General features: G+C 38.6%; 1 protein-coding gene across 2 annotated transcripts in view; it reads left to right on the forward strand.

Moving 5' to 3' along the window:
* SESTD1 (SEC14 and spectrin domain containing 1) overlaps window positions 1–14,389 on the forward strand; it is a 135,695-nt gene that overhangs the window by 106,860 nt on the left and 14,446 nt on the right. For both annotated transcript variants that reach the window (XM_072811089.1, XM_072811088.1), the window contains exons 11-13: window positions 3,281–3,475; window positions 3,995–4,109; window positions 5,539–5,698. In XM_072811089.1, the coding sequence (XP_072667190.1) occupies window positions 3,281–3,475; window positions 3,995–4,109; window positions 5,539–5,698 (470 nt within the window). The remainder of the gene's footprint in view (window positions 1–3,280; window positions 3,476–3,994; window positions 4,110–5,538; window positions 5,699–14,389) is intronic.

Here is a 14,389-nt window from a genome sequence, read left to right on the forward strand (position 1 = left end):
AGGCAGGCGCCAAACCGCTGCGCCACCCAGGGATCCCTACACACAGTGTTATGTGATTAAATTTATATAATAACCAATAAGATAGGTAAGACAGATAATATTATCACTGTTGTATGGAACAGGGTTTTCAACATTGGTTCTGTTGACACTTTGGGCCAGATAGATCTTTGTTGTAGGGGCTGTCCTTTTGCATTATAGGGTAATTTAGCTGCATCACTGGCCTCTCCCCACTAAATGCATTAGCATTGCACCCTCTCAGTTGTGACAGCCAAAAATGTTTTTGGATATTGCAAAATGTTCTCTATGAAGCAAAATAACCCACAGTTGAAAAATCATTGCTATAAAGAAAGAAACTGGTTCTGAGAGATAAGTGACTTAATGAAGATCATACCCTTTGTAAGGAGCAAAGACCGACCTTGAGTCCATCTTTCAAACCCATTATTCTTTTTGCTACATCTGACTACATTATCTATATAATAATATTAAAAGATTTCATAGTAGTTCAAGCAATAAAACAGTATGACAAATTAGAGAAGCCCAAGTTTTAGGTACAGGGCACAGACCACCTTTAGAGCAGTACCTGTTACCTGCTTAATTTAATGTCAGCTAATCTACAGTGTCTAATATAAAGTGTTTTATATGTTCATTCAGTGCATATTAATTGAGCACATGCTAAATTCATGTGATGTTCTAGACTCTTGGGTATGTAGCACTAGCTTATAAAATGGAACTTCATATTGGGAAAAAGGGAATGGGGAGCAGGTGAGGCAAGGCTTTTAGGAAAGGCATCTCTGAGGAGATCACATCAGTCAGAAACCTTGAAATGATAGGAAGGAGGAATTCAAGCAAAAGGCAGTTCAGATTGAGGACACAGAAGTAAAACCGCTGTAGGCAGAAACTTACTCGCCATGGTAAAGAACTAGCAGGTATGTTGCTATGTTGCAGTGCAGTGAGCAAGGCAAGGAGTCACACAAAACTGTGTTTCTGGGGGAGTCAGGCCAAATGTCTGCTAAGCCCACAACAGGGAACTTGACATTTATTTAAATGTTATGTGAAATCATTGGAGGGGTTTTTGGGCAGAGAACTGATTTATGTTTTTAAAAGATCACTGGCTACCATATGGAGAATAAGGAGTAGGGCCAAACAACGAAATAGGAAGACAGGAGACTAATAGAATGGAGGCAGCAGTTGTAATGAGAAGTTGTCAGGATCCTGAGGTTGAGCCAGCAAGACTTGCTCTTGGAGGAATCAGGTGTTTGGCCTTAGCTATTCTTAAGATTGGGAAGACTGGGAGAGAAGCAGGTTGGGAGGCTATGGAATTAGTAGCTTTGGAGGGCAGGTTAAATTTTAGATGTCTAATATCCAAATGCAGGTTGGTTATCACTGTCGGGTTCAGGAGAGGGGACAAGGTGAGGATATTAATGTGGGAATTATCAGCATATAAATGTTATGTAAAGGTATGGGACTAGATGAACTCACCCAAACCCAAAGAATATTGATTTAGAAGAAAAGAACTTTTGGAAAACTGAACCCCAGGTCATCTCTAAATTTAGAGGGCAAGAAGCAGAAGGGCTAGCAGAGGAGCTGTTGTGTCTGAGAAAAGAAGAGAAAAAGGGATTCTAAAGAGAAAGTGGTCACCTTTGTGAAACTCAGCTGAGAGCCCCAAGTAAGATAAAGAATGAGAATTTGGTAAGAGCAGGAAGGACAAAAATCCTGATTAGAATGGATTTAAGAGGGGTTGGGAAATGAGAAGATAGAGTGAGTATTAGATGGTCTTGGTCTTGAGTTTCTTTTTTTAATTGAAGTTTAATTTATATACAGCAACATATATATATGTATGTATGTATATATATGAAGTACACATCTTAAGAATTACATCTGTAATTCTTGTTTTTTAATGTAAGATACTGTAAGTTATTTGTATACTGGTAGAAATAATCCAATTGAAAAGAATGAATTGATGGGAGAGAGAAGATAAGTGCAAGAGCAAAGCCTCATGTAGGAACAGAGGACAGAGAGTGCAAGTGAAGTGACCGCCTTAGAAGCAGGGACAGTTCATCCACTATTTTAATAGGGAGGGCAAAGCACAGGTCTGCAGAAAGAGGGAGGGTCATAGATGTGTCAGTGAGAAGATGAGAGAGTTCTCTTCTCTTTGCTTCCTAGTGAATTAAGAAGTTAGATTTTTGGCTGAGAATGAAGAGAGAGAGGGAAAGAAAGTTGGAGATTTAAGGAGTGAAGAAACCTAATAATCAGGAGAATGGGAAAATAAACCTTCTAGAGAAATGTAGGATTGCTAAAGGCCTATTTGAGGTTACTTATATATACTTTATATATTTTTATATAGATATATAGAGTATATATATTTATATATACTATAACTTTAAAAAGACCGCTATTTGCATAGTTGCTATTATCTAGCCATGTTGTTACCCTGGTGTAGGTATACAGTAGGTAGAGAAACCAGGTCTGAGGTCTTGACAGGTGGATTGGATGGAAAGAAGAGAGCGGGGCATGAGCATGGATTATGCTCTGGGAAGTGGTTATAGCTTGACCAAGGCAGAAGTGAGGACATGGGAGTCTTTAGTGCTGGACCTTAAAACAAGCCGGTCACTGGATTGGGCAGTCTCATGGGTTGTAGGATTGAGTGTCCTAAATGGTATGAATGGGAGAGTCAGTAGCTGGTGGTTAGAGAATGCCATTCTTGAAGTTAAGATTGGGGAACTATATAGTAGTATATGATTATGACAAGAATGTGTATCTGTTAGAATAGATAGTTGAGGTGGTGTGGGGGCAGGATGGTTGGAAGTAAGGAGGGAATAGGGACAGAGTTAAGAGTGCTGGGTGGATGCGTTACGGTGGGAGTCTGTGGGAAGGCTGGCCCAGAGAGGGGGACCATGACCTTTGCCAAACTCTCTGGATGTGGGTGTGTAATGGAAAGGTTGGAAGGATGTTGTCTGACAGCATACACTCTAAAGGGGATGTGGGTTTTGAGAGTAAGGGAGAAGAAATGGTCTGGTAATAGTTTTCTCTGAGGGTGGAAAGGTTTCAGGTAGAATGAGAAAGGAAAGGAAATATTTAGATGACCGGAATGAGGATATAGGATAGATAATGACCTTGACAGGAGTGAGTTCCGGGGGTTGGGACTTCTTATCCTCACTTTAATAATTTTGCCTAAGAAGATTATCATGTATGTTACTGAGTCTATCTGGAGAAATGATAAAATGTAATGTAGTTCTTCGGGAGCCGATTTGATCCTTAATTTACAACATGTCTGTTATAGGAATGGTTTGCAGTATATGTGGAACTTAATCAGCAAATTGCAGCACTCCTAAATGCTGGGGATGAGGAAGACCTTGTGGAACTGAAGTCATTGCAGCAACAACTTAGTGATGTTTGCTATCGACAGGCCAGTCAGCTGGAATTTAGACAAAATCTCTTGCAAGCTGCTCTTGAATTTCACGGTGTTGCCCAAGATGTAAGTGTCTACTCTCATTGCTTTTCTGTTCTTCAAATGATCTGAACACTTATCTGCACATAATTTTTGCAGGTTTGCATGTCTCCTAATTATTTTTCTGGAATAAAATAATTTTCTCGTGGGGAGATGATAAAAGTCTTTGATTTTTAAAAAATTTTTAATTTTTAAGTCATTTTGCATGCTAAGCCTTTTTTGTCAAAATAGTCTTCCAACCTAGTAGATATATTTCATCTGGACTGTTTCTCTGTTTATGCTTTATAACGTAGATTGAAATGGAAGTTTCAGTACTTTTTTACATTCTGCTGACCTGGATATAAATCTTTGTCTTCCTGGTGCATGCATCTGTTTTCTGTCTTTTCAGATAACATGTATTCTAATTATTCGTCCTTGTCTTTTAACAGCATAGTCTTTTTTCAAGTGTAATTGTGATAACCTCATTAGATATAAACCTCATTAATCATTAAACACTTTAGATGCTGATTACATCAGGGTTATCTCTTTGGTGTCCCTCTGCTTTAGTTGTCTCAGCAGTTGGATGGCTTATTAGGGATGTTGTGCGTAGATGTAGCACCAGCTGATGGAGCATCGATTCAGCAGACTTTAAAACTGCTTGAAGAGAAGCTGAAAAGTGTTGGTAAGCAGATTTTAAAAATGCTGAAACATAAGGGTTCTTTTTTTAGAAATATCATTACTGTGGTTAGACAAGTCAACTTATACTGAACTAATTATAATTATTTATAGGAAACACAGAAAAAATTAGTGTAAAATAGGTTTTATTCACTTGAAGGATGTAGTACATGCTAAAATTTTTATTTTTCATTGATGGTCAGTCACCCTTCCTTCATTGGGCCTTTAGCCTTCCTTTTTACCCAGCTATATCTACAGGTGCTATGTCTTGCATATAGTATGAACAGTTATTTGTAGTGCATGCATAAGCTGTAATTAGCTGTGGAGTGTTCTGTGATAAACCCTGTATGCCCCAAACTGTGTTTTATGCAATGATTTTTGTTGTTGCTATATCCTAACCTTGTGAATAAATAGTCGGTTTGGTTCTGTGCATTTGTTTCTCCAAACTGGGAATATTGCCAAGGATACCTACTCTCCCAAGGAGAGGATGATCCCATTTTACTTGACACCAAGGCCTTTTACATTTTATTACAGTAGGAAGGAAATACAGTGAATTTCCCTAGGTCATGACTGGAGAAGAGATAGTGGATGTACAAATGGGAAGTGAGGGTTGTTCTGGGTGGGATAAAAGGGCAGAAGGGAATGGAGGTGATGAAGCAGAAACCTAAGACAGATTCAGTAGAAAATGGTGACACGTGATCGAAGCCAATTAGTTAATTATTGAAAAGGATTTGAGAGAATGGGTTTGAAAAATCATGTTTATATGGGCATTTTACTTGTTTGCAGCTTTGTTATTTCAACACATGATAGGAATAGTACATATTTTGTATTTAATTTGCCAAATGCAATTTATTTCATAGTGTCAGAAGTTTTCTGGAGCCATACTTGTTTAAAAAAGAAAAAAAATTCGTTTGCTTGTCTGGTTTGGAGTATTGTAAATCTATCCTAAATATTACTTCTCATTAGGTGTAAGCTGGAAGATGCCTGAACTCAAAATACTCAGCATCCTTTTTCACAGTGATAATAAATTGCTCGAATACTTTGAAGTCTTGTAACTCATACATTATTTTGAACAAAATGTTTGCCATGTTTTCCTAAAAATTGGACTACGTAAAAGCACAGCAAAACAAGTTGAAAAATCTTACTAATCAAATAGAAATTCCCATACTTTCTTCTTTTTTCAGTTTTCAAAAATAATTGTCATCAGTGGAAATTCTCTTTAGGTAGAATTTTGCATGAGAGGAAGCTCCAATTTGCACCACATTTATAAAGATGTTTATTGCTTAAAGTGTTCAGAGAACCCCATCCCAAGGTAGTTTAAGGTACAAAGCTGTCATTCTTGGAAGACAAGTACAATATCTGCTGAGAGGATTTACTTGAGGGTGGGGAAGCACCTTTTTTGTTTAAGAGATTAAATCTAGGAACTTTTGTTTTAGATGTAGGATTACAAGGTTTACGTGAAAAAGGTCAAGGACTTCTGGATCAGATCTCCAATCAGGCATCCTGGGCCTACGGAAAGGATGTAACCATTGAAAATAAAGAAAATGTGGACCACATACAAGGAGTGATGGAAGATATGCAGCTTAGGAAACAAAGGCAAAGTTTGACTGTTAATGTTGATTTTTGTTAAAATAACATAATATTAAAATAGGAAGTGATAGATGTTTTCTATACAAAATACAAGTTCTAACCTGTTATATAGTAGGTATGTAGTAGGTTTTAGTGGATGTAATTATTATTGTATGTAATTGTACTAACAAATAATGATAATTTGTCCAGTTAATGGAACTTTTACCATTTTTATTCTGTGGTAAAATTTCAGTTTACTCCCTAAGTACTTCACATTCCATATCTCCAGTATAGTGTATGACTCTTTCATCTTTTAAGAAAACACTTTTTGGGAGAATTTTGCTCTTCCATTTTCATCTGGTTTAGAGTTGCTATTAAATGTGCTATCTGCATTGATCAGTTTCTTCATCTAAACTTCCAACTCACAGATTGTCACACTCCCATTGTACTCCTATTTGCTTGAAAGGATTAGACAACAGACTCTGGGTAAGAGGCTATTTAGCTTTATTTCATGGAGAGCTGGGAATTTAAAGGATTCTTTGAAAATTCAATTTGAAATAGCAACTGGAAAGCATTACAAAGTAAAGGATTAAATTAATATATGAAAGTAAAACAGTGTAGCACAGTTGTAGGAAATTTTTGCACACTTAGAAATTTTAGGGTCATCAGCAAAACCTCATGGAAACAATCTCTGCATCACAGAGAAGATACTCATTAGGCAGAAATTCCTTCTAGGTTCACATGCAAACTCACCCATTTTGTTATTTTATTCTAATCACAAAGGATGCTATACCCCTGTTCTTAATAAGCCACGCACCCTTATGTCTTCCCTGTGTTCTCTCATTCTCTACTCTGATTTCTGCTTCTCATTTAAATGCTTAAATTTCTCTTATTAAAAAACAAAACACACATGCATATACTTTCTTTGTCAACCCTTTCTTACCTTCTAGCCATAGAATCTCCTCTCTAACAGCCAGGTCATTTGAAGGTCATATGAAGGTACAATCATACTATTATTTCTCACTGCCTCCCACTTACTTTTCAGCCCTCCTCAGTCTGACTTCTGCCCTCACCATTTCACTGAACTTGCTCTTACTGAAGTCACCAGTGACTTTGTAATTACTATGGAATAATGCTTGATCTTGTTCAAAATCCAGGTAGTATTTTTGGTCTTCACATTGCTTGATTATGCTAAATAGCTTTGGATATAACTTCTTGAAACTCTCTTGAGACTTTCTGATGACCTTGTCTTTTGGAAATACCCTCATGATCCTGGCAATCTCTTTCTTCTCAGTTTTCTTCACTGGTTTCTTGTCTTCTAGCTAATTGCACTCTTTCAGGGTTGGTTTTGAAGCCAGATCCTCTTACTCTGTGTGTTCTCCCTGCACAGTCTCACTACTTGAATGACTTTCTTTTATTTGATTGTGATTAAGTATATATGGTTCTGACCCAGACCCCTGTCCTGTGCTTTGGACCCATAATTATACTTGGCCTACTTAGTATCTCTAGGTGGATGTTCCACACATTCCTCAAACCTGGTATGTCCAGATACTTGCTCTCTTAATTTTCTGTCTAGGTTGAAATTACTATCAGCTACCAAATTTGGGATTTATCCTAAAATCTGTACTCTTCCTAATCTTGTATAGCCTGATCAAATGTCTAAGTTCTGCTGTCTCTGAATTCTGAACATTTTCTATTTAAAATCTCTTTTATTTACCTCTGGCCTTGATCCTCTCTAGTCTGTTGTACATAAGAATAATTATTGTAAAGTACTTATCTAATCAAAAAAATCACACTCAGTGATTTCCTGTTTTCTCAGATGTTCAGTCTCCTTGAAATAATGTAGGAGACCCTTCATAATTCAACCCTACATAATCTAATATCCTGCAACTTTCCCATGCAGAAACGGTTTTTTTACTTTCCTGAATGCATCGTGCTGTTTCATGAATCTGTGACTTAGAATACTTCTTTCTTCATTTTCTACCTGATGGATTACTGCTTATTCTTCAAGACTCAGGGATATTTACTGTTAGAAGGCTTTTTAGATTTTTAAGGCATATTAGTCAACTTGTTCCTTCCTGCTTCTAGAACTCTTTACATACATCCATGGTAACACTCACCACATTGTTTGTTTAGAAGTCTACTGCCCAAAATGAAACCAACTTAATAGTTGAGACCATGTCTTAATACTTCTCAAACACATTATCCAACACTTGCATTAATATCTATGATATCATCATCGTTTAAGTGTCTTAGATTATTGTTTAGCTTCAGATTTAAAAAATTCTTATCCTCACTTCCGTTTAGCCTTGTAGAATTACTTTAACCAAGTTCATTTTAGTAGTATGTTACGGGCTTTTTATGAAGGGCATTCTTATTAAAAAATAGCCTTGTGACAATGGTTTCTATGTAGCTTCTTTAAGAACAGTGACTGTAGTGGAGCTTAGTGCCTCCAGGGTAACTGGTCATTGATGTTTGGGATTGTAGTGATTCCCCCTTCCATCTAAAGTATAGTGAATTGCATGGGAACAAAGAGAATGGATCAGAGCTAAATTAGTTCAAGTCACCTTAAAAGTTCAATATGTTTATTATACATGGCCGACCACAGTAAAATTTTAAATTACTCTGAATTGTGTCTGTCTTCACCTAGAGATCAATAAGTTTTTTTCTTCTTTGGAACAAATACGGAGTAGTTTTTTTAAAATTCAAAATTAGATATTACTTTGGGTAATGTAATATAATGAAAAGTTAACTTTTTATTTGTGAACTTTATTTAAAATGCCCTTTTATTTATTTTCTATTTTTTTATTTTTTATTTTTATTTTTTTAATTTTTTTATTTATTTATGATAGTCACAGAGAGAGAGAGAGAGAGAGAGAGGCAGAGACATAGGCAGAGGGAGAAGCAGGCTCCATGCACCGGGAGCCCGATGTGGGATTCGATCCCGGGTCTCCAGGATCGTGCCCTGGGCCAAAGGCAGGTGCCAAACCACTGCACCACCCAGGGATCCCTATTTTCTATTTTTTTTAAATAAATTTATTTTTTATTGGTGTTCAATTTACCAACATACAGAATAACACCCAGTGCTCATCCCGTCAAATGCCCCCCTCAGTGCCTGTCACCCATTCACCCCCACCCCCCGCCCTCCTTGCCTTCCACCACACCTAGTTCGTTTCCCAGAGTTAGGAGTCTTTATGTTCTGTCTCCCTTTCTGATATTTCCCACACGTTTCTTCTCCCTTCCCTTATATTCCCTTTCACTATTATTTATATTCCCCAAATGAATGAGAACATATAATGTTTGTCCTTCTCCGATTGACTTACTTCACTCAGCATAATACCCTCCAGTTCCATCCACATCGAAGCAAATGGTGGGTATTTGTCGTTTCTAATGGCTGAGGAATAGTCCATTGTATGCATAAACCACATCTTCTTTATCCATTCATCTTTCGATGGACACCGAGGCTCCTTCCACAGTGTGGCTATTGTGGACATTGCTGCTAGAAACATTGGGGTGCAGGTGTCCCGGCATTTCATTGCATCTCTATCTTTGGGGTAAATCCCCAACAGTGCAATTGCTGGGCTGTAGGGCAGGTCTATTTTTAACTCTTTGAGGAACCTCCACACAGATTTCCAGAGTGGCTGCACCAGTTCACATTCCCACCAACAGTGTAAGAGGGTTCCCTTTTCTCCGCATCCTTTCCAACATTTGTGGTTTCCTGCCTTGTTAATTTTCCCCATTCTCACTGGTGTGAGGCGGCATCTCATTGTGGTTTTGATTTGTATTTCCCTGATGGCCAGTGATGTGGAGCATTTTCTCATGTGATTGTTGGCCATGTGTATGTCTTCCTCTGAGATTTCTGTTCATGTCTTTTGCCCATTTCATGATTGGATTGTTTGTTTCTTTGCTGTTGAGTTTAATACGTTCTTTATAGATCTTGGAAACTAGCCCTTTATCTGATACGTCATTTGCAAATATCTTCTCCCATTCTGTAGGTTGTCTTTGAGTTTTGTTGACTGTATCCTTTGCTGTGCAAAAGCTTCTTATCTTGATGAAGTCCCAATAGTTCATTTTTGTTTTTGTTTCTTTTGCCTTAGTGGATGTATCTTGCAAGAAGTTACTGTAGCCGAGTTCAAAAAGGGTGTTGCCTGTGTTCTCCTCTAGGATTTTGATGGAATCTTCTCTCACATTTAGATCTTTCATCCATTTTGAGTTTATCTTTGTGTATGGTGAAAGAGAGTGGTCTAGTTTCATTCTTCTGCATGTGGATGTCCAATTTTCCCAGCACAATTTATTGAAGAGACTGTCTTTCTTCCAATGGATAGTGTTCCCTCCTTTATTGAATATTAGTTGACCATAAAGTTGAGGGTCCACTTCTGGGTTCTCTATTCTGTTCCATTGATCTATGTGTCTGTTTTTGTGCCAGTACCACACTGTCTTGATGACCACAGCTTTGTAGTACAACCCGAAATCTGGCATTGTGATGCCCCCAGATATGGTTTTCTTTTTTAAAATTCCCCTGGCTATTCGGGGTCTTTTCTGATTCCACACAAATCTTAAAATAATTTGTTCTAACTCTCTGAAGAAAGTCCATGGTATTTTGATAGGGATTGGATTAAACGTGTAAATTGCCCTGGATAACATTGACATTTTCACAATATTAATTCTGCCAATCCATGAACATGGAATATTTTTCCATCTCTTTGTGTCTTCCTGAATTTCTTTCAGAAGTGTTCTATAGTTTTTAGGGTATAGATCCTTTACCTCTTTGGTTAGGTTTGTTCCTAGGTATCTTATGCTTTTGGGTGCAATTCTAAATGGAATTGACTCCTTAATTTCTCTTTCCTCAGTCTTATTGTTAGTGTATAGAAATGCCACGGATTTCTGGGCATTGATTTTGTATCCTGCCATGCTACCAAATTGCTGTATGAGTTCTAGCAATCTTGGGGTGGATGTTTTTGGGTTTTCTATGTAGAGTATCATGTCATCGGCGAAGAGGGAGGGTTTGACTTCTTCTTTGCAAGTTTGAATGCCTTTAATGTCTTTTTGTTGTCTGCTGAGGCTAGGACTTCCAGTACTATGCTTGAATAGCAGTGGTGAGAGTGGACATCCAGGTCTTGTTCCTGATCTTAGGGGAAAGGCTCCCAGTGCTTCCCCATTGAGAATGATATTTGCTGTGGGCTTTTCGTAGATGCCTTTTAAGATGTCGAGGAATGTTCCCTCTGTTTACTCTGAAGAGTTTTGATCAGGAATGGATGCTGTATTTTGTCAAATGCTTTCTCTGCATCTAATGAGAGGATCATATGGTTCTTGGTTTTTCTCTTGCTGATATGATGAATCACATTGATTGTTTTACGAGTGTTGAACCAGCCTTGTGTCCCAGGGATAAATCCTACTTGGTCCTGGTGAACAATTTTCTTAATGTACTGTTGGATCTGATTGGCTAGTACCTTGTTGAGAATTTTTGCATCCATGTTCATCAGGGATATTGGTCTGTAATTCTCCTTTTTGGTGGGGTCTTTGTCTGGTTTTGGAATTAAGGTGATGCTGGCCTCATAGAACGAATTTGGAAGTACTCCATCTCTTTCTATCTTTCCAATCAGCTTTAGTAGAATAGGTATGGTTTCTTCTTTAAACATTTGATAGAATTCCCCTGGGAAGCCATCTGGCCCTGGACTCTTGTGTCTTGGGAGGTTTTTGATGACTGCTTCAATTTCCTCCCTGGTTATTGGCCTGTTCGGGTTTTCTATTTGTTCCTGTTCCAGTTTTGGTAGTTTGTGGCTTTCCAGGAATGCGTCCATTTCTTCTAGATTGCCTAATTTATTGGCGTATAGCTGTTCATAATATGTTTTTAAAATTGTTTGTATTTCCTTGGTGTTGGTAGTGATCTCTCCTTTCTCATTCATGATTTTATTAATTTGAGTCTTCTCTCTCTTCTTTTTAATAAGGCTGGCTAATGGTTTATCTGTCTTATTAATTCTTTCAAAAAACCAACTCCTGGTTCTGTTGATCTGTTCCACAGTTCTTCTGGTCTCGATTTTGTTGAGTTCTGCTCGAATCTTTATTAACTCTCTTCTTCTGCTGGGTGTAGGATCTATTTGCTGTTTTTTCTCTAGCTCCTTTATGTGTAAGGTTAGCTTTTGTATTTGAGTTCTTTCCAGTTTTTGAATGGATGCTTGTATTGCGATGTATTTCCCCCTTAGGACTGCTTTTGCTGCATCCCAAAGATTTTGAACGGTTGTATCCTCATTCTCATTAGTTTCCATGAATCTTTTTAATTCTTCCTTAATTTCCTGGTTGACCCTTTCATCTTTTAGCAGGATGGTCCTTAACCTCCACATGTTTGAGGTCCTTCCAAACTTCTTGTTGTGATTTAGTTCTAATTTCAAGGCATTATGGTCTGAGAATATGCAGGGGACGATCCCAATCTTTTGGTATCGGTTCAGACCTGATATGTGACCCAGTATGTGGTCCATTCTGGAGAAAGTTCCATGTGCACTTGAGAAGAATGTGTATTCAGTTGAGTTTGGAGGTAAAGTTCTGTAGATATCTGTGAAATCCATCTGGTTCACTGTATCATTTAAAGCTCTCGTTTCTTTGGAGATGTTGTGCTTAGAAGACCTATCGAGTATAGAAAGAGCTAGATTGAAGTCACCAAGTATAAGTGTATTATTATCTACGTATTTCTTCACTTTGTTTATTAATTGATTGATATATTTGGCAGCTCCCACATTCGGGGCATATATATTGAGTATTGTTAAGTCCTCTTGTTGGATAGATCCTTTAAGTATGATATAGTGTCCCTCTTCATCTCTCACTACAGTCTTCGGGGTAAATTTTAGTTTATCTGATATAAGGATGGCTACCCCTGCTTTCTTTTTGAGGACCATTTGTTTTGTTTTGTTTTTTAATTTTTTTTATTTATGATAGTCACAGAGAGAGAGAGAGAGAGAGAGGCAGAGACATAGGCAGAGGGAGAAGCAGGCTCCATGCACCAGGAGCCCAATGTGGGATTCGATCCTGGGTCTCCAGGATCGCGCCCTGAGCCAAAGGCAGGTGCTAAACTGCTGCGCCACCCAGGGATCCCTTGAGGACCATTTGAATGGCAAATGGTTCTCCAACCTTTTATTTTCAGGCTGTAGGTGTCCTTCTGTCTAAAATGAGTCTCTTGTAGACAGCAAATAGATGGGTCCTGCTTTTTTATCCAATCTGAAACCCTGCGCCTTTTGATGGGGTAATTAAGCCCGTTCACGTTCAGAGTTACTATTGAGAGATATGAGTTTAGTGTCACCATGATATCTATTCAGTCCTTGTTTTTGTGGATTATTCCACTGAAATTCTTCTTAAAGGGGAATTTTAAGAGTCCCCCTTAAAACGTTTTGCAGAGCTGGTTTGGAGGTCACATATTCTTTCAGTTCCTGCCTGTCTTGGAAGCTCTTTATCTCTCCTTCCATTTTGAATGAGAGCCTTGCTGGATAAAGTATTCTTGGTTGCATGTTCTTCTCATTTAGGACCCTGAATATATCCTGCCAGCCCTTTCTGGCCTGCCAGGTCTCTGTGGAGAGGTCTGCTGTTACCCTAATACTCCTCCCCATAAAAGTCAGGGATTTCTTGTCTCTTGCTGCTTTAAGGATCTTCTCTTTATCTTTGGAATTTGCAAGCTTAACTATTAAATGTCGAGGTGTTGAACGGTTTTTATTGATTTTAGGGGGGGATCTCTCTATTTCCTGGATCTGAATGCCTGTTTCCCTTCCCAGATTAGGAAAGTTTTCAGCTATGATTTGTTCAAATACATATTCTGGCCCTCTGGCCCTTTCGGCACCCTCGGGAACCCCAATTAAACGTAGGTTTTTCTTCCTCAGGCTGTCGTTTATTTCCCTTAATCTATCTTCATGGTCTTTTAATTGTTTGTCTCTTTTTTCCTCAGTTTCCCTCTTTGCCATCAACTTGTCTTCTATGTCACTCACTCGTTCTTCCACCTCGTTAATCCTCGTCGTTAGGACTTCTAGTTTGGATTGCATCTCATTCAATTGATTTTTAATTTCTGCCTGATTAGCTCTAAATTCTGCAGTCATGAAGTCTCTTGAGTCCTTTATGCTTTTTTCTAGAGCCATCAGTAGCTGTATAATAGTGCTTCTGAATTGGCTTTCTGACATTGAATTGTAATCCAGATTTTGTAACTCTGTGGGAGAGAGGACTGTTTCTGATTCTTTCTTTTGAGGTGAGGTTTTCCTTCTAGTCATTTTGCTCAGTGCAGAGTGGCAAAAAACAAGTTGTATTGGGAAAAGGAGAAAAAGAGAGAGAGAGAAGGAAAGAAAAGAGAAAAAGAAAAAAGGAAGAAAAAAAGAAAAAGAGAAAGAAAAAGAAAGAAAAAAAGGCTGGGGGAAGGAAACAAAAAAAAAAACACGGGAGTATATTCTGATTATACTTGATTCTGGAACTTGTCCGTCTAGTTGGTCTTCTGGGGGAGGGGCCTGTTGTGCTGATTTTCAGGTGTTAGCACTTGGGGGAGCTGCTCTGCCCCCTGCCTGGTGCAGGGCTCAGTGGGGGTTGTTTACCCCGTGAGGCCCCAGGAGGAACAACCGCAGTGGTGGGGCCAGCTCCAGAGCCCTAGAGTCAGCTCCCGCAGTAACTTCGGAGCTCTCCGTCTGCAGGGCCTGGAGGCTCCGGGCGGGGCCGCTGATCTGCTCAGCTCGGGGCAGGGGCGTCCTTGCGGTC

The sequence above is a fragment of the Canis lupus genome, chromosome 34 (genome assembly GCF_048164855.1).
Source record: "Canis lupus baileyi chromosome 34, mCanLup2.hap1, whole genome shotgun sequence".
NCBI lineage: Eukaryota > Metazoa > Chordata > Mammalia > Carnivora > Canidae > Canis > Canis lupus.